This window comes from Scyliorhinus torazame, chromosome 2 (assembly GCF_047496885.1).
Source record: "Scyliorhinus torazame isolate Kashiwa2021f chromosome 2, sScyTor2.1, whole genome shotgun sequence".
NCBI classification, from domain to species: Eukaryota; Metazoa; Chordata; class Chondrichthyes; order Carcharhiniformes; family Scyliorhinidae; genus Scyliorhinus; species Scyliorhinus torazame.
The window spans coordinates 272,135,510-272,156,037 of NC_092708.1; the positions used below are offsets into that span (position 1 = coordinate 272,135,510).

Genomic DNA, 20,528 nt, shown 5'->3' on the forward strand with positions numbered 1-20,528 from the left:
GGGAGGGGTCGGTGTGGGTGCAGATGGAGGCGGTTTCTTGTAAGGGCACCAGTCTGAGGGCGTTGGTAACTGCGCCTCTGCCGCTCCCGCCGGCGCGGTACTCCCCCAGTCCAGTGGTGGTGGCGGCCCTGAGAGTTTGGGACCAGCGGAGGCGGCATGTGGGAGCAGTGGGAGCATCGGTCTGGGCCCCAATTTGTGATAATCACCGGTTTGCCCCGGGCGTATGGATGGGGGGTTCCGGGTATGGCGGAGAGCGGGGATTGAAAGGAAGGGGGATGTGTTCATAGAGGGGAGCTTTCTGAGTATGAGGGCCCTGGAGGAACAGTTTGGGCTGGCGAAGGGAAACAAATTTAGATATTTGCAGGTGCGGGACTTCCTTCGAAAACAGGTGGCAACCTTCGCGCTCCTACCGCTGAGGGGGATTCAGGACAGGGTAGTTTCCAGAGGGTGGGTAGGAGAAGGGAGCGTCTCGGACATTTATAAGGAGCTTATTGGGTAGGAAGAGACGCAGACCGAGGAGCTGAAGCACAAGTGGGAGGAGGAGCTGGGAGGTGAGATAGAGGATGGTTTATGGGCAGATGCGTTGAGTAGAGTCAACGCGTCCGCAACATGTGCCAGGCTTAGCCTGATACAATTTAAGGTTGTGCACCGGGCTCACGTGACAGTGGCCCGGATGAGCAGATTTTTTGGGGTGGAGGACAGGTGCACAAAATGTGCGGGAGGACCAGCGAACCATGTCCACATGTTTTGGACATGTCCAATGCTTAGGGGATTTTGGCAGGGGTTTGCAGATGTCATGTCCACGGTGTTAAAAACAAGGGTGGCGCTGGGTCCAGAGGTGACGATTTTCGGTGTGTCGGAAGACCCGGGAATTCAGGAGGAGAAAGAGGCAGATGTTTTGGCCCTTGCTTCCCTGGTAGCCGGAGACGGATACTATTGGCATGGAGGGACCCCAGAGCTCCCGAAGTCGGAGACCTGGCTATTGGACATGGCTAGCTTTCTCTGTATGGAGAAAATTAAGTTCGCCTTGAGAGGTTCACTGCTAGGGTTCACCCGGAGGTAGCAACCGTTCGTCGACTTCCTTGCGGAAAATTAATCGTCAGCAGACCCGGGGGTGGGGGTGGGCGGGGGGTTGGTTAGTTTAGGTTCGAGTCGGGGGTCAATAATGATGGGACCTGTACGAAAGGTAAACGGTTTTTTTCACTATGTTTATGTTTCATGTATCTTGTCTATTTTGTTGTTGTTTCTATACCAAAAATACCTCCATAAAATGTTTGTTTTTTTTAAATCTGACCATTGATAGTGCTGCTTTGATGTGTAAGGTGATACAGTGCCTTAATGTGCTGGCATGTGAATATTCTGGAACATTCCATTTATTTCAGTTCTAGGCAGTGAAGTCTTTCCTGCTCTGTTGCAGGTCCCTCAGGATGGTGTGTATTTAAATTGCCTGGTTGATATGAGTGTTCTTCCCTGCTTATAAATGGCAGGAGATTCATGTTGGGAGTTACTGACTGGTTCCTTTCACTTATCATACTTGGTTGCTTGACTATCGAAAAGTCGTTTCCTTTTAAATTCCAAATTTAGTATATGAGCAACTAACTCCACATTGTTTACTTGGTGGGAAGCCCATTTGGATTACATTTGGAAAGAGTAGGTCACTATGGTACTTGGGGACTGAACAAGGCCAGACGAATAATTACTTTCTCCTCTCTAGAAAGCCAGGTTTGTCTGGGCATGGTGTATATGAACTGAAGCCAGAATATCTGAAGTACTTCAATCTGTTCTTCTACCATTACTACAAGTCACAGCAGACAAAGGTAAATATTACCTCTGATTAAGTTTTTGCTTGAACTTTGCTAATTGTTACTAATATTCTAATTACTATCACAAATAAATGTTTTTTTTTAGTTGTGTTCTTTTATAGGGATTAAAAAACACAATTGCAGTAGAATTGTGAAGAACAAAACGAGAGACCTTCAATATAAGATAGTCACTAAGAAATCAAATGGGTAATTCAGTAGAAACCTCTTTACCCAGACAGTCACGGGAATGTAGGACTCTCCTCCAGAGGGACATAGTGGACAAATCTCTGAAGCTACCAGCTACGGAACTCAAAATGATCAACTGAATTAAAATGTAAAATTATAAGATTTAAGATCAACCCCATCTGAATAATGAATAAAGTATAATAACTTTTGATCTTTGCACTGATAATGTAAAGACCCTGATCTAATGATCAGTATGCTATTTTTATGTTCTGTCTATCATTTTTTTGTAAAATTGCTTGGAGTTTGTGGGGCGAAGGGCTACTAGCTGTGACTGGCTATTGATCCAGAAGTAGGATGCCATGAGTCAGCTCGGTCCGTTTTGTGAGATATAGAAGCAAGTATCCTAGTTAAGGTGAGGCAAGCTTCCACAGTGGGGAATGCACCCCTGACCAAAGGATGAAATAAATATATTAAATGATTAAAGTACATCTCGAGTAAATACAATAAAATCAATTAAATTACGATAATTGGCAAAAAAGCTAGAGGGGAGATGGAATTATTTTTTACACAGTACAATGGTTCTTTCTGGAATGCAGTACCTGAAAGGGTGGTGGAAGCAGATAGGAATTAGCTATATACTTGAAAAGCCAGAACATTACAGGGTTGTGGGGAGAGTTGGTGAGAGTGACTAAGAAAAACTCTTTGAAAGAATCAGCGCAAGCAGGCGAATGGTCTTCCCATGTGCAGCAGACATAAATAGGTATTAATTTTGAAAGGTACTTTTATCTTCGTTAAATTCTCTTTGTTGCGAAAATGATATTTAGTACATTCCCAGTCTTATTAAAATCATTAGTTATACCTCCTGTTCTTTCTCACTATTGCGGCAGTGCTCGTGTCATCATAAAAAATCAGTTGTGAAAATAGAATTGAAAAGTGCAAAACTAGAGATCACCAGTGGAAGATAGTTACCAAGAACTCGGGAATCAGGAGAAACCTTTTTGCTCAGATTGCTGTGAGAATTTGGAACTCATTACCAGAGGGTATCGTCGAAGCGAATAGTTCCTGAGACAGATCTCATAATGGCTACCAGCTATGGAACTCAAAACAGCTAACTGAATTAAGATGTAAAACAACAAGACTTGAATAGCCCAATGCCCTAATTTGTGCACAACGAACAAACTCTTTGGCATCTTTCAAACAAAGAACAAAGAAATGTACAGCACAGGAACAGGCCCTTCGGCCCTCCAAGCCTGCGCCGACCATGCTGCCCGACTAAACTACAATCTTCTACACTTCCTGGGTCCGTATCCCTCTATTCCCATCCTATTTATGTATTTGTCAAGATGCCCCTTAAATGTCACTATCGTCCCTGCTTCCACCACCTCCTCCGGTAGCGAGTTCCAGGCACCCACTACCCTCTGCGTAAAAAACTTGCCTCGTACATCTACTCTAAACCTTGCCCCTCTCACCTTAAACCTATGCCCCCTAGTAATTGACCCCTCTACCCTGGGGGAAAGCCTCTGACTATCCACTCTGTCTATGCCCCTCATAATTTTGTAGACCTCTATCAGGTCTCCCCTCAACCTCCTTCGTTCCAGTGAGAACAAACCGAGTTTATTCAACCGCTCCTCATAGCTAATGCCCTCCATACCAGGCAACATTCTGGTAAATCTCTTCTGCACCCTCTCTAAAGCCTCCACATCCTTCTGGTAGTGTGGCGACCAGAATTGAACACTATACTCCAAGTGTGGCCTAACTAAGGTTCTATACAGCTGCAACATGACTTGCCAATTCTTATACTCAATGCCCTGGCCAATGAAGGCAAGCATGCCGTATGCCTTCTTGACTACCTTCTCCACCTGTGTTGCCCCTTTCAATGACCTGTGGACCTGTACTCCTAGATCTCTTTGACTTTCAATACTCTTGAGGGTTCTACCATTCACTGTATATTCCCTACCTGCATTAGACCTTCCAAAATGCATTACCTCACATTTGTCCGGATTAAACTCCATCTGCCATCTCTCCGCCCAAGTCTCCAAACAATCTAAATCCTGCTATATCCTCTGACAGTCCTCATCGCTATCTGCAATTCCACCAACCTTTGTGTCGTCTGCAAACTTACTAATCAGACCAGTTACATTTTCCTCCAAATCATTTATATATACTACAAACAGCAAAGGTCCCAGCACTGATCCCTGTGGAACACCACTGGTCACAGCCCTCCAATTAGAAAAGCATCCTTCCATTGCTACTCTCTGCCTTCTATGACCTAGCCAGTTCTGTATCCACCTTGCCAGCTCACCCATGATCCCGTGTGACTTCACCTTTTGTACTAGTCTACCATGAGGGACCTTGTCAAAGGCCTTTCTGAAGTCCATATAGACAACATCCACTGCCCTACCTGCATCAATCATCTTAGTGACCTCCTCGAAAAACTCTATCAAGTTAGTGAGACACGACTTCCCCTTCACAAAACCATGCTGCCTCTCACTAATGCGTCCATTTGCTTCCAAATGGGAGTAGATCCTGTCTCGAAGAATTCTCTCCAGTAATTTCCCTACCACTGAAGTAAGGCTCACCGGTCTGTAGTTCCCTGGATTATCCTTGCTACCCTTCTTAAACAGAGGAACAACATTGGCTATTCTCCAGTCCTCCGGGACATCCCCTGAAGACAGTGAGGATCCAAAGATTTCTGTCAAGGCCTCAGCAATTTCCTCTCCAGCCTCCTTCAGTATTCTAGGGTAGATCCCATCAGGCCCTGGGGACTTATCTACCTTAATATTTTTTAAGACACCCAACACCTCGTCTTTTTGGATCTCAATGTGACCCAGGCTATCTACACACCTTCTCCAGACTCAACATCTACCAATTTCTTCTCTTTGGTGAATACTGATGCAAAGTATTAATTTAGTACCACGCCCATTTCCTCTGGCTCCACACATAGATTCCCTTGCCTATCCTTCAGTGGGCCAACCCTTTCCCTGGCTACCCTCTTGCTTTTTATGTACGTGTAAAAAGCCTTGGGATTTTCCTTAACCCTATTTGCCAATGACTTTTCATGACCCCTTCTAGCCCTCCTGACTCCTTGCTTAAGTTCCTTCCTACTTTCCTTATATTCCACGCAGGCTTCGTCTGTTCCCAGCCCTTTAGCCCTGACAAATGCCTCCTTTTTCTTTTTGACAAAGCCTACAATATCTCTCGTTATCCAAGGTCCCGAAAGTTGCCGTATTTATCCTTCTTCCTCACAGGAACATGCCGGTCCTGAATTCCTTTCAACTGACACTTGAAAGCCTCCCACATGTCAGATGTTGATTTGCCCTCAAACATCCGCCCCCAATCTATGTTCTTCAGTTCCCGCCTAATATTGTTATAATTAGCCTTCCCCCAATTTAGCACATTCATCCTAGGACCACTCTTATCCTTGTCCACCAGTACTTTAAAACTTACTGAATTGTGGTCACTGTTACCGAAATGCTCCCCTACTGAAACATCTACCACCTGGCCGGGCTCATTCCCCAATACCAGGTCCAGTACCGCCCCTTCCCTAGTTGGACTGTCTACATATTGTTTTAAGAAGCCCTCCTGGATGCTCCTTACAAACTCCGCCCCGTCTAAGCCCCTGGCACTAAGTGAGGCCCAGTCAATATTGGGGAAGTTGAAGTCTCCCATCACCACAACCCTGTTGTTTTTACTCTTTTCCAAAATCTGTCTACCTGTCTGCTCCTCTATCTCCCGCTGGCTGTTGGGAGGCCTGTAGTAAACCCCCAACATTGTGACTGCACCCTTCTTATTCCTGATCTCTACCCACATAGCCTCACTGCCCTCTGAGGTGTCCTCCCGCAGTACAGCTGTGATATTCTCCCGAACCAGTAGCGCAACTCCGCCTCCCCTTTTACATCCCCCTCTATCCCGCCTGAAACATCTAAATCCTGGAACGTTTAGCTGCCAATCCTGCCCTTCCCTCAACCAGGTCTCTGTAATGGCAACAAAAGCATAGTTCCAAGTACTAATCCAAGCTCTAAGTTCATCTGCCTTACCCGTAATACTTCTTGCATTAAAGCATATGCACTTCAGGCCACCAGACCCGCTGTGTTCAGCAACTTCTCCCTGTCTGCGCTGCCTCAGAGCCCCACTGTCCCTATTCCCTAGTTCTCCCTCAATGCACTCACCTTCTGACCTATTGCTCCCGTGCCCACCCCCCTGCCATACTAGTTTAAACCCTCCCGTGTGACACTAGCAAACCTCGCGGCCAGGATATTTATGCCTCTCCGGTTTAGATGCAACCCGTCCTTCTTGTGTAGGTCACACCTGCCCCGGAAGAGCTCCCAGTGGTCCAGAAAACGGAAACCCTCCCTCCTACACCAGCTGTTTAGCCACGTGTTTAGCTGCTCTATCTTCCTTTTTCTAGCCTCACTGGCACGTGGCACAGGGAGTAATCCCGAGATTACAACCCTAGAGGTCCTGTCTTTTCAATTTCTGCCTAGCTCCCTGAACTCCTGCTGCAGGACGTCATGCCCCTTCCTGCCTATGTCGTTAGTACCAATATGTACAACGACCTCTGCCTGTTTGCCCTCCCCCTTCAGGATGCCCTCTACCCGTTCGGAGACATCCTGGACCCTGGCACCAGGGAGGCAACATACCATCCTGGAGTCTCTTTCACGTCCACAGAAGCGCCTACCTGTGCCCCTGACTATAGAGTCCCCTATTACTATTGCTCTTCTGCGCTTTGACCCTCCCTTCTGAACATCAGAGCCAGCCGTGGTGCCACTGCTCTGGCTGCTGCTGTTTTCCCCTGATAGGCTATCCCACCCGACAGTATCCAAAGGGGTATACCTGTTCGAGAGGGGGACAACCACAGGGGATTCCTGCACTGACTGCCTGCCCTTTCTGGTGGTCACCCATTTCTCTGCCTGCACCTTGGGTGTGACCACATTTACATAACTGCGATCTATGACGCTTTCCGCCACCTGCATGCTCCTAAGTGCATCCAATTGCTGCTCCAACCGAACCATGCGGTCTGTGAGGAGCTCCAATTGGGTGCACGTTCTGCAGATGAAGCCATCCGGGACGCTGGAAGCCTCCCGGACCTGCCACATCTCACAGTCAGAGCACTGCACCCCTCTAACTGACATTGCGTCAATTAATTAAAATTAATTTCCATTTATAAAAGATGGGCATACAACAAATAATTCATTTCAGAGGGGGTGTCATGCTTGTGGTTAAAGAGGTAAATCCTTGAGAGGCGGGTTCTGTTGCAAGTGCCACACATGAAGATTCCAAATGTCATTGTGGATGGTTGCTTTCAGCTTTGGCACCAAGCCTCTGCATGCCTCCACACAGGAAATGTCACCATTTTCCCTCGGTCATAGAAACATAGAAAATAGAAGCAGGAGGAGGCCATTTGGCCCTTCGAGCCTGCTCTACCATTCATTATAATCATGGCTGGTCATTAAGTTCAATACCCTGATCCCTTCTTCCCTTCTCCTCCCCCCCCCCCCCCCCAATATCCCTTGATCCCGTTAGCCCCAAGAGCAATATCTAATTCCTTCTTGAAATTGTATCAGTTTTGGCCTCAACTACTTTCTGTGGTAATGAATTCTACAGATTCACCACTCTCTGGGTGAAGGAATTTCTTCTCTCAGTCCTAAAAGGTTTACCCCTTTCCTCAAACTATGACCCCTAGTTCTGGACTCCTGCACCATCGGGAACATTCTTTCTGAATCTATCCTGTCTAATCCTGTTAGAAGTTTGTAAGTTTCTATGAGAACTCCTCTCACTCTTCTAAACTCCAATGAATATAATCCTAACCAACTTCGTCTCTCCTCATATGACAGTCCCGCCAATCCCAGGTCGTCAGCTAGTGAACTCCCAGGTGCAATGGTCCTCTGCGACCAGCTCTGTTACGCAATTCTCCAGTCTCTTAGCCAGGACATTTGCGAGTATCGTTGCGTACAAATTGAGCAGGGAAATGGGTCTATATGATCTGCATTCCGTCGGGTCTTTGTCTTTTTTGGGTATCAGAAATATGGTGGCCTGTATTAGCGTTGGAGGCAGGATGCCCCTCATCGCAAACATGTCTTGTAGGTGTGGGGCCAGGGCTGGTGCGAATTTTTTGTAGATTGGTTCCCGGCGCCTTCCCCGCCTGCATGGAATTGATACTCTCCATGATCTCTCCCAGTCCTATTGGTGCTTCCAGCTTCCCTCTTCTATCGTCCCCCACGGCTGACATGTCCAGTCCATCGAGCAACCGTTTCATCTCCACGTCCCCGTCGGGGACTCGGAGGTGTACAGTCCTTGGTAGAAGGCCTCAAATGCTTGGTTGACCTTTAATGGTTCGGCTATCAGTCTGCCTCTGCAATCCTCTAGAAGTTCTATGATAGGGGCCTCAGAGTACTTTCTGTCTACCTCCAGGATAGAGTCGATCAGTTGTTGCCTAGCCGCCCTCCCTTCCCTGACCCTACGTCCCTTGATGGCTATAATCTCTCCCCTAATCACCACCTTCAGTGCCCCCCAGAAGGTGGAAGGTGAGACTTCCCCGTTCTGGTTGTTAGTAGTGTACTCGCCTATGGCTTGTGATATTTTCTGGCAGAAGATCTTGTCGGCCAAAAGTCTGTGTCCAACCTCATGTGGGGTGTTGGGCACGGCCCGTCTCCAACCTCGCATCCATGTAATGTGGAATGCGGTCGGAGATGACTATCGCAGAGTATTGCGCCCGTACTATTTCTGGAAGCACTGATTTCCCCACTGCAAAGAAGTCAGTACTTGTCTATACTTTGTGTACTGATGAAAAGAAAAACAATTTCTTCTCACCGGGGTAAAAGAACCGCCATGGGTCCCTCATCTGCTCCATGAAAGATCCCAGCTCCCTTGCCATGCCTGTCTTTTTCCCCTTTCTGGGGTTTGATCGGTCTGTTAATGGGTCCTGTACACAATTGAGGTTGCCCCCCCCCCCCCCCCATGATCAGGTGGTGTGTGTTGATGTTGGGGATTTCTGCCATGGTCTTTTTTATGAAATCCGTGTCGTCCCAGTTGGGCGCGTACAAGTTTACCAGAACTACCGATGCCCTGTCCAGAACACCGCTGACCATGACGTATTGTCCTCCAGGATCTGTAACTGTTCTTGTCACCGTAAACACCGTCCTCTTGCTAATCCGTATTGCTACCCCGCTAGCCCTTGCTCCGTAACACGAGTGATACGTCTGTTCCACCCAACCTTTCCTTACCCGCAGTCGGTCCTTCTCCCTCAGGTGTGTCTCTTGCAGGAAGACTGTTTTAGAACATAGAACATACAGTGCAGAAGGAGGCTATTCGGCCCATCGAGTCTGCACCGACACATTAAAGCCCTCATTTCCACCCTATCCCCGTAACCCAATAACCCCTCCTAACCTTTTTGGCCACTCAGGGCAATTTATCATGGCCAATCCACCTAACCTGCACGTCTTTGGACTGTGGGAGAAAACCGGAGCATCCGGAGGAAACCCACACAGACATGGGGAGAATGTGCAGACTCCGCACAGACAGTGACCCAGTGGGGGAATTGAACCTGGGACCCTGGCGTTGTGAAGCCACAGTGCTGGCCACTTGTGCTAACATTAGCGTTCAAACTTCTTAAAAGGGCAAAGATGCTGGGATTTCTCACTGGTTTGTTAGATCCCCTGACATTCCAGGTGATAATCCTGGTGGAGGGGTTCTGTCCCCTTCCCCCTTATTGCGGGATCAACCATACTTAACTGGTGGATGTGCCCCTGCGCTGGGTTTCCCTTTGTTAGGAGGCCGTCCAAAATGGCCACGGTCACCATTCTCACCATGAAGTCAGGCCCCTGCTCTCTAGGGATTCCCTTTGTCCAGGGGGCATCCGACATGGCCGCTAATTGGTACGCCACGTGGGTGCGCCCCTGCACTCCAGGGTCTCCCTTTGTTTAGGGACCCTCCAAAGTGGCTGCTTGCGGCGCCATCTTGTTCCCTCAAGGTTCCCTTACCTGCCGAAGCCAATCTACACACCAACCCCTTCCCTTTGTGTTCCTTTCACCCCCCCCCACCCCTGTTACCTCTACTGTCGTCGTCCCCCCCCCCATGTTGCTCCCTCTCCTCCCATGCGTTCCCACCCCGTCGTTGCGTCCGCCCGTCGTCTTTCTCTCTTCCCCCCCCCCCCCCCCCCCCCCCCCCTCAGCCAGGTGCTCTCTGTCTGCCGGGAGGTGCCCCACATCTCCTCCTCCCCCCCCCCCCCCCCCCCCCACCCAAACGCTGTCTTTCCTTCTGTGCAAGCTAGCTATCCCTATTAGTGCGGTGGCCCCCTCCCAGGGCTGATGTTACCCCTATCATATGCCCACTCCCTCAGCCTATGCCTCACCCTCACCTGCCTTCCTCTGCCCTCGCCCTTCCCTGTGACTCTGATCAGAGCGAGGCAGCACAATCCTGCACAAACATGTCATGTGTCCAAGAAGTCTCTTTCTCTTTCCTTCTCTGTTGCTTTCATCGCTACTTCGCCTACCCTTTGTTCAGGCCTTTTGACCACACAAATTCATCTGCTCCGCCGGCGTGTTAAAGTAATGCTTCTTGCCCTGGAACGTGACCCAGAGACTGACTGGGAATAGCATTCCGAATCTTGCCGCCCTTGTAAGGGCCGATTTTGCCTGATCAAATTTGTTCTGCGTTTTGCTAAGTCTGTCCTGATATACCCGGATTTTATGTCTTTCGCAAGTACTCGCGATCTGTTTCACCCACCTCAAGAACCTCTTACAATCCTGGTATAGATGTAGCTTCGCGGACCCACAATTCGAATGTTTGGGCACAGGGCCTGTTCTCTTGATCCTTGACTTCCCCTTTTAAGCTACCTTGAGCCGCCACCAACCTTTTGACTTCTGCCTCCAAGGCGACGATCCTGTCGCTCTGGTCTGTCAATGCTTTCTCCAATTTGCGGATTGTTTTTTTCTTGCGCTTACATCTTCTTCCTCAATTCATCAATCACTTTTTGCATGGTGACCATAGCCTCTGTCGCCACCACCTTGATCAGCACCTGGATTTCGACCTTTATCGCCTCTCATTGTGGTCAGTTCTTTCGTAAAGAATGCTTTCCATCCGTCTCCAGGTGGTGGGGGAGGAGGCTGATGCTCAGGTCGTCGGCCTCTCACTTGGGCGGCCGGAGCTCCCTCACCTCGTGGGTCTGCTGGCTCGTCCACCTGCTGCTTGTGGCCTTTTCTCCGCTTCTGCCGTCACCTCGACCCCTCAAGCTCCCGTTCGCTGGCATTCTGGTTCGATTCCTTTCTTTTCTTGGTTGAGTTGTTTTTGATTTTTTTGGGCAAAGTTTGCCTAAAAGTGCCTATTTGGTTATGGTCTGGAGCAGAGCCAACTGATGTGCGTCCACTAAGCACATCACCATCACCGGAAGTCGGGTCGGTGCAGACTTGATGGGCCAAATGGCCTCCTTCTGCACTGTAGGGATTCTATGAAACCATCCCTCAAGATTCCACCTTTGCAAATGACGCTTTTGATTGATAGATGATTGAACTTCGTGACTTAAAAGTTTCATCAACATCTGGTGGATAGCAAGCGTTCTAGCGACATTGCGAAGTGCTGGTATTTGGCATTGTTGCTTGTCCAAGGGATATTGATGCATGGTGGCCTATTGTGTTTAGAGTGGTGAAAGTTGGTGCTAATGTCCAGACCTTGGCTGTTGTCATAACTTGTGGGAACATTTGACCTGAAAGAGAAGTTTGGTGGCGCAGAATTCATTCAGGGTACAAAGCTTCAGAATAACCGTTGATTTTTCCCACTTCATGACAGCAGGCACATTAACCATGAATCACTTTCTGCACTATGTTATGGGCCAGGGTTTGGAAAACTCCAAAGTATATCATGGAGCTCAGCTGACTTACAACTGTTTATCGATGTTGGTTACGATGGGCCTGTCTTTCAGGTGTTATTCAACAGAGGCCTTAAGTACTTTTAATCAAAAACAAGCTTTATTCTACAAATTTAGTTAACATTTTTATAAACACACACAGTAAACATTTTTCTCAACTACAAACATAAATACCCCAGACAGCTACAGTAATCTATGTATCACCCTTAATAAATTTCCCCCTTTTACTGTTCCAATTTAATAACAAGATCCCATAAACCAGAAACCCCTTTTCAAAGGTGTGGCCCAACACACGGCACTCTTACTATCTTTAAGACTTGGTATTGATACACCTGTTTCCTTTGTCAAACAGCAGGTTTGAATTCCTTCCAGAAAACCGTTGTCTCTTTTCAGTTATCAAGTAATCTGGAAACCACTTTTAAACTGAAGATAGAGAGACACCTCTTTCCAACCTGTGCAAAAAAACCAGGTCAAATCCAAAGCGAAAGTAAAACTCCGTGCCACAGCCCAGCTCCACCCACACAATGACATCACTGAAGCCATTGATCAAACAAAAACATTTCTTAAAGGGATACTCCGATGACAACTAGTATGTGCATTTGAAGTCACCCAGAATGAATAGCCTCTCACGATTTGGAGTGGTCCTCAGAAAGTCACCTTGGGTGTCATAGGAGTGTTCTTTGAGATGTTGGAATATGGAGTTGGTACATAGGCGCATATGATGTTGACTGCACTTCCATCAGCTGATAGCTGCAGGGAAATGAAGTGCTCTGAGGTTTCTATTGGCGACTCAATTGGTGGTGTAGGCTTTGCAATGAGCAACCAGCTGACACAATGTTTGCATGGTCTTCAGGCTTTCCATGCCAGTAGAAGGTGTAATTAGCCTTACAAATAGAGCTTGTGTCACTTTATCTAGTTTCGCCTTGAGGGTAATGTGGATACTAAGCTTTGTGGCTCATGTTCGTTCATGCCTGGGCACATTGTCCACACATGTCAACTTCCAAGCTGAAATGTTACTTTTCTACAGCCTGGGCATAGTTTTAGAAGGTGCTGGCTTACATGCCCACTGTACCTCCCTCTCAACTTGATCAACCATGATCAAAATGAATGGCGGAGCAGACTCGAAGGGCCGAATGGTCTCCTGTGTTTCTATGTTTCGACTATTTAGGCGGGTATCCAGAGGAAGGACAAAAACCTATATGTCTGAGGCCTAGTCATTACAAGAGTTGCCATAAGCTGCTACGGGTTGAGGGAAACACCAACCGCCTAACTAGTAAATTTACTCACTTGGTCATTCAGTCATGATGCTTTTAATGTTGGAAGACTGACTGACGAATTGTCACCAATGTACATGTGATATTATCCTCCAGATGTGCCACTCCCTGACGCCCCTCATGGTGGCCAGCTCCCCGCAACTGATTTCTGCTGGCGAAATCCAGCCTAGCCATTAGTCCCCTTGATGGTGCCCCCACTCTCAAATTGTGTTAAACTAAACCACATCCCTAGATGATCACCTCAACAATTTAACCCTCTCGTAGCAATGTCTCATAAATGACTGTTAAACTTCAAACTCTGATAACGTGTAAAGACCTAATTTAATGATCAGTGTATTCTTTGCCATTTTTGTATTTTGATATTTTACTTGATTGATTCTAAGATTCATCTCAGTTTGGTCCTTGGCCAAGATGGAAGTTAATTTTTTTTTAAAAAAAACTTTGCTAATAGTATTGATGCATTTAGAGGAAGCTAGGTAAGTGTATGAAACATTAGGGAATTGAAAGTTATGCTGATAGTGTTGAGGAAAAATAGGAGGGGGCTACTGTGGAGCATATATCTCTATTCTTTTTATAAAATGTCATAGATCATAGAATTTACAGTGCAGAAGGAGGCCATTCGGCCCATCGAGCACCCCATTAAAAATGGAGTCTTGAACTGTACACAATGCCCCAAATGTGATTTACAGCCCTCAGGACTCCATGTTGATTTCACCAACAGCCCTGTCCCCCGGGCCATCTGTCACTTGTTAAGTTTTGCTTTCACTGAGCAATTGTCTGTAGTCTTTCACACTATTATTATTGCGTGCCCTGCCTTGTGCTCTACATATCTTTGCAATCTCCCCTAGATCCCACTATCACTGACCACCTACTTCCACCCCTCTTATATCGCACGTAATCCATCACATTTTTCCCTCTCTTTAGCGTCATACAAACTTGATGTTAACTTTGTTTCTCTCTCCACATATGCTGCCAGACATGCTGATTTTTTTCCAGCATTTTCTGTTTTTATTTAAAATTTCCAGCATCCACAGTATTTTGCTTTGATTAACTAACGTTGTTACCAGCTTAACGCAGACTGGTTGGGCTGTTTGACCTGTTTTTGTGCTAAATTTTAGGAGGTTCAAGTTCTTGCCACATCCTGTGATGTTGCTGTATTCTCTCACTTGGCTAGTTGAACAGAGGCAACTAGAAGGCAAAGCTTTCCTTTTAAAAATGTATTTATTCATTCTTGGGATGTGAGTGTGGGAGGCTGGCCCAACATTTGTTGCCCATCCCTAATTGCCCTTGAGCTTAGTGGCTTGCTCGGTCATTTCAGTGGGGGGCGGTTAAGAGTCAACCACACCGCTAGAACATAGAACATTACAGCGCAGTACAGGCCCTTCGGCCCTTGATGTTGCGCCGACCTGTGAAATCACTCTGAAGCCCATCTACACTATTCCCTTATCGTCCATATGTCTATCCAATGACCATTTGAATGCCCTTAGTGTTGACGAGTCCACTACTGTTGCAGGCAGGGCATTCCACGCCCTTACTACTCTCTGAGTAAAGAACCTACCTCTGACATCTTTCTTCTATCTATCTCCCCTCAATTTAAAGGTATGTCCCCTCGTGCTAGACATCACCATCCGAGGAAAAAGGCTCTCACTCTCCACCCTATCCAATCCTCTGATCTTTAAGTCACCTCTTAACCTTCTTCTCTAACGAAAACAGCCTCAAGTCCCTCAGCCTTTCCTCATAAGATCTTCCCTCCATACCAGGCAACATCCTGGTAAATTTCCTCTGCACCCTTTCCAATGCTTCCACAGCCTTCCTATAATGCGGCGACCAGAATTGCACGCAATACTCCAAATGCGGCCGCACCAGAGTGTTGTATAGCTGCAACATGACCTCATGGCTCCTAAACTCAATCCCTCTACCAATAAAAGCTAACACACCGTACACCTTCTTAACAACCCTCTCAACCTGGGTGGCAACTTTCAGGGATCTAGGTACATGGACACCGAGATCTCTCTGCTCATCCACACTGCCAAGAATCTTACCATTAGCCCAGTACTCAGTCTTCCTGTTATTCCTTCCAAAATGAATTACCTCTCACTTTTCTGCATTAAACTCCATTTGCCACCTCTCAGCCCAGCGCTGCAGCTTATCTATGTCCCTCTGTAACTTGTAACATCTTTCTGCACTGTCCACAACACCACCGACTTTAGTGTCATCTGCAAATTTACTCACCCATCCTTCTACGCCCTCCTCCAGGTCATTTATAAAAATGACAAACAGCAGTGGCCCCAAAACAGATCCTTGTGGTACACCACTAGTAACTGGACTCCAGTCTGAACATTTCCCATCAACCACCACCCTCCACTGTCAGGGTCTGGAGTCACATGGAGGCCAGACCGGGTAAGGAGGCAGATTTCTTTCCCCAAAGGACATTAGTGAACCAGATGGGTTTTTAACGACAATCGGCAATGGTTTCATGGCCATCATTAGACTTCTAATTCCAGATGTTTATTGAATTCAAATTTTGCCGTCTGCCATGGCATGATTCGAACCCAGATCCCCAGAGCATCACCTGGGCCAAGATTGCTAGTCCAGTGACAATACCACTACACCACCACCTCCAGCTAACTGAGCAGTGCCATTGAATAGGGTGCTTAAAATCCAAAGTACCAGTCGTGAATCATACTCACCAATCAAAGAGTGGAACAAATTAAAGAGATTAGGTCCATTTGGTCTCATTTTAAAACGGGGCAGTGATATAAAATATGTAATTTTTGACTTCAAAGCGCCAGGGTCCCAGGTTCGATTCCCAGCTTGTGTCACTGTCTGTGCGGAGTTTGCACGTTCTTCCCGTGTCTGCGTGGGTTTCCTCCGGGTGCTCCAGTTTCCTCCCACAAGTCCCGAAAGATGTGCTGTTAGGTGTGGGAGTCTTCCTTCTTGCAGTGATTCCTGAAAGATCACCACCAATGCCTCCACAATGGGCAGCACGGTAGCATTGTGGATAGCACAATTGCTTCACAGCTCCAGGGTCCCAGGTTCGATTCCGGCTTGGGACACTGTCTGTGCGGAGTCTGCACATCCTCCCAGTGTGTGCGTGGGTTTCCTCCGGGTGCTCCAGTTTCCTCCCACAGTCCAAAGATGTGCAGGTTAGGTGGATTGGCCATGATAAATTGCCCTTAAGTGTTCAAAATTGCCCTTGGTGTTGGGTGGGGTTACTGGGTTATGGGGATGGGGTGGGGGTGTGGGCTTGGGTAGGGTGCTCTTTCCGGGGGCCGTTGTGGACTTGGTGGGCCGAGTGGCCTCCTTCTGCACTGTAAATTCTATGAGTCTATGAATCTCCTCCGCTATCTCTTTTAGAACCCTGGGGTGTAGTCCATCCAGTCCAGGTGATTTATCCATCTTCGGACCTTTCAGTTTCCCCAGAACCTTCTCCTTGGTGATGGCCACTGCATTCACCTCTGCCCCCTGATTCTCCTGGAGCTCAGGCATCCCACTGGAATCTTCCATGTGAAGACTGATGCAAAGTAACTATTCAAAGGCATGCGCCTTTGAGATGAGCTGCAACGGGGCAGAGTCGGACAATGTCTTGGAGGTGGAAATAGGCTGACTTACTGGCAGCACAAATATGAGTTTGGAAGATCATCTTGGGGTCAAATGTGTGAGACCAAGGTTGCAAACGGGCAGGTTTAATTTCAAGTGCTGCCAGAGAGATGCTTGAAGTCTGTAGCCAAGGAAGGGAATTTTTGCTCATCTGGTACTGGATATTGGATAAGCAGTCAGATAATTTGGCAACAAACCACAATGGAGGAGTTGAGAGAGACGGTACTGAGGTAGAGCTGTGTATAAGGCTCTCGTCAGACCTCATTTGGAATATTGGATTTGGATTTTGTTTATTGTCACGTGTACCGAGGTACAGTGAAAAGTATTTTTCTGCGAGCAGCTCAACCGATCATTAAGTACATGAAAAGAAAAGAAATACATAATAGGGCAACAACACAAGGTACACAATAGAACTATATAAACACTGGCATCGGGTGAAGCATACAGGGGTGTCGTGTTAATCGGGTCAGTCCCTAAAAGGGTCGTTTAGGAGCCTGATTACAGCGGGAAAGAAGCTGTTTTTGAGTTTGTTCGTGCATGTTCTCAGACTTTTGTATCTCCTGCCCGATGGAAGAAGTTGGAAGAGTGAGTAAACTGGGTGGGAAGGGTCATTGATTATGCTGCCCGCTTTCCCCAGGTAGCGGGAGGTGTAGATGGAGTCCATGGATGGGAGGCAGGTTTGTGTGATGGACTGGGCTGTGTTCACGACTCTCTGAAGTTTCTTGCGAGCAGTTTTGGGCCCCATATCTAAGGAAAGGGTCCAGAAGTGGTTCACAAGAATGATCCCTGGAATGAAGAACTTGACGTATGAGGAACGGTTGAGGACTCTGGATCTGTACTCGTTGGAGTTTAGAAGGATGAGGGGGGGATCTTATTGAAACTTACAGGATACTGCGAGGCCTGGATAGAGTGGAGAGGATGTTTCCACTTGTAGGAAAAACTAGAACCAGAGAACTAAAACAATCTCAGACTAAGGGATGATCTTTTAAAACAGAGATGAGGAGGAATTTCTTCAGCCAGAGGGTTGTGCATCTTTGCCGCAGAAGGCTGTAGAGGCCAGATCACTGAATTTCTTTAAGACAGACATAGATAGGTTCTTGATTAATAAGGGGATCAGGGTTATGGGGAGAAGGCAGGGGAATGAGGATGAGCAAAATATCAACCATGGTTGAATGGCGGAGTAGACCCGATGGGCCGAGTGGCCTGATTCTGCTTCTATGTCTTATGGTTACCTCTAGATTTGCCTATTCCAATCCATTCCTGGCTCGTCTCCTACACTCTGTAAACTTGAGCTGATCCAAAACTCTGCGGCATATGTCTTAATTGGCAGCACGTCCTATTCTTTACCACCCCTGTGCTTTCTGACCTATATTGGCTCCTGATCAAGCAATGCCTTGACGTTAAAATTCTCATCCTTATTTACAAATCCTTTCCATGGTCTTGTCTCTATCTCCAACCATTTCCAACCTCACAAGCCTCTAATTTAACTGTACTACTCTAATTCTCACGTATTTTCCAATTATAATTGCTCCATCGTTGAGGGTTGAGCTTCAGCTGCCTAGGCCCCAATCTCTGGAATTACCTGCCACATCTTTCTGCCTCTCTACCTCACTTTCCTCCTTTAAGACGCACTATCTCTTTAACCAAGCTTTTGATCATCAAACCTAATTTATCTTGAGCAGGTCAGCCCCAGAACATCGCTGTAGGAGTTCCTCAGGAATACCATAAAGTCAGAAGTGTATCCATATGCAACAAGACCTGGGTAATATCTGGCTTGTGTTGATGAGTGGCAAGTAACATTTTGTGCCACACAAATGCCAGGTAATGACCAACTACAAAATGAGGGACATTATAACCATTTTCCCTTGAAATTCAACAACATTGCCATTGTTGAATCACTCAAACATCAACTTCCTGGCAGGGCTACAAGAGCCTGTCAGAAGCTGGGAATCCTGAGGTGAGTAACTCACCACCTGAATCCCCAAAGCCTCTCCATCATTAGCAAGGCGCAAGTCAGGGGTGTGATGGAACATTCTCTGCTTGCCTGAATGAATTTAGCTCCAAACAATCGAGGGAAAAAAAACAACTGAATCAGCACCCCATCCACCACCTTAAATATTTTCTCCCTCCACCAGCAATGCACAACGTCAGCAATATATGCCATGTACAAGATGCACCACGGCATTTCAGAGGCTCCTTCGACAGTGGGCGACTAGAGATGAGCACAAATGCTGGCCATGCCAGCAATACTTCTGTCCCATCAAAGAACGAAAAAGAAATGTGGCTTGGTATCATATTTTTATAATGCTCCCGGAAACACCTTGAGACATCTCTTTATATTAAAGGTGCTCTGAGCAGTTCTTGTGCTAAATTGTTTTATTTATTTACCTTTATTAAAGGCTGAGGATGATCAGAAGAAGAGAAAAAAACAAGCCAATAGCAATGAAGGTAATTCCGGTTATAATTGTGGATTTTGTATTTCAAGGATGTGTTCACATTGTAGCTTGTGACTTGTGGATTTGTGTTCCACCTCACAATTTTAAGTATCTAGAAAGTTGTTGCCAATACTTTCAAACCCAAAGGTTTGATGACAGCTCATGCATCAGGAGAGAGAATTGGGGAAAAGTTGCAGAGTGATTGTGGGATTGACCATCACTTAAAATTATAAAGATACAGAGTAAATGGTCAAAACTGGCAAATGGATTTTAGTAGGCAGTTGCGAGATCATCCATGTTGAACCTAAAAAGGATAAAGCAAAAGGTACTTTCTAAATGGTGAAAAGATACCTGGGAGCATTCAGATGCATATTTCATTAAAATGTCATGAGCACGTACAGAAAACAATCAGTGGTTAATGGAATATTGGCCTTTCTATCTAGGGGAGCAGAATACAAAGGGGCAGAGATTATGCATCAGCCATATAAAGCCCTGGTCACACTTGGAGTACCGTGAGCAGCTCTGGCTACCACATCTTAGGAAAGATATATTGGCCTTGGAGGTAGGGAAGCGTAGATTTACCAGAATCATACCTGAATGAGAAACTTTGGTTACAAAGATAGATTGGAGAGGTTGGGACTGTTTACCTCGGAGAAGAGAAGATTTCGTAAAGGTATTGAAAATCATTAAGGTTCCAGAAAGAGTAGATAGGGAAAAACTGTTTCCACTCATGAAATGATCAAGAATGAGAGAGCGGGGATTTAAAGTAATTGGCAAAATAAGCAGTAACGGCATGAGGAAAACCATTTTAGTTTTTAATTTTCAGGCAGAATCAGTAGAGACATTCAAAAGGAGATCATATATTTACCTGAAAAGAAAGGATGTGCAGGGTTACTGGATGAGGGAATGGCACTAATTGAATTGCTCATTTGGAGCCAGTGCAAACGTGTTAGGATGACTTGCCCTCCTTCTGCGTTGTAACAATTCTATGATTCTGTTTCTGTGACCCTGGACCAGTTTCTCTAATCTCCCTTTGCTGTGTAAGATCCATTTGCACTACGCAGTCCCTTTGATATTGCTGCGTGACCATGCAAAGACCCCTGATTGGACCACTGACCTTAGATAGCATTTTCCTGATTGCTGTTAACACACGCAGCCTAGAAGCGCAGTTGCCCTGGATGTGAAGAGTTAAATTATGAGGAGCGATTACACAAACTAAGGCTGTACTACATACAACTTAGGAGCAGGGGTCAGCCACTGGCCCCACAAACTTTCTCGCCATTTAATAAGATCATATCTGATCGTAACCTCAACTCCACATCCCCAGCGCAGCGTGGTGGCGCAGTGGTTAATATTGCTGCCTCACGGC

At 46.7% G+C, this 20,528-nt stretch overlaps 1 protein-coding gene across 1 annotated transcript in view; it reads left to right on the forward strand.

Moving 5' to 3' along the window:
- The window catches only part of ubr1 (ubiquitin protein ligase E3 component n-recognin 1), a 398,703-nt gene that overhangs the window by 209,876 nt on the left and 168,299 nt on the right, over nt 1-20,528 (forward strand). The window contains exons 23-24 of the mRNA XM_072487581.1: nt 1,715-1,817; nt 19,124-19,172. Of these exons, the coding sequence (XP_072343682.1) occupies nt 1,715-1,817; nt 19,124-19,172 (152 nt within the window). The remainder of the gene's footprint in view (nt 1-1,714; nt 1,818-19,123; nt 19,173-20,528) is intronic.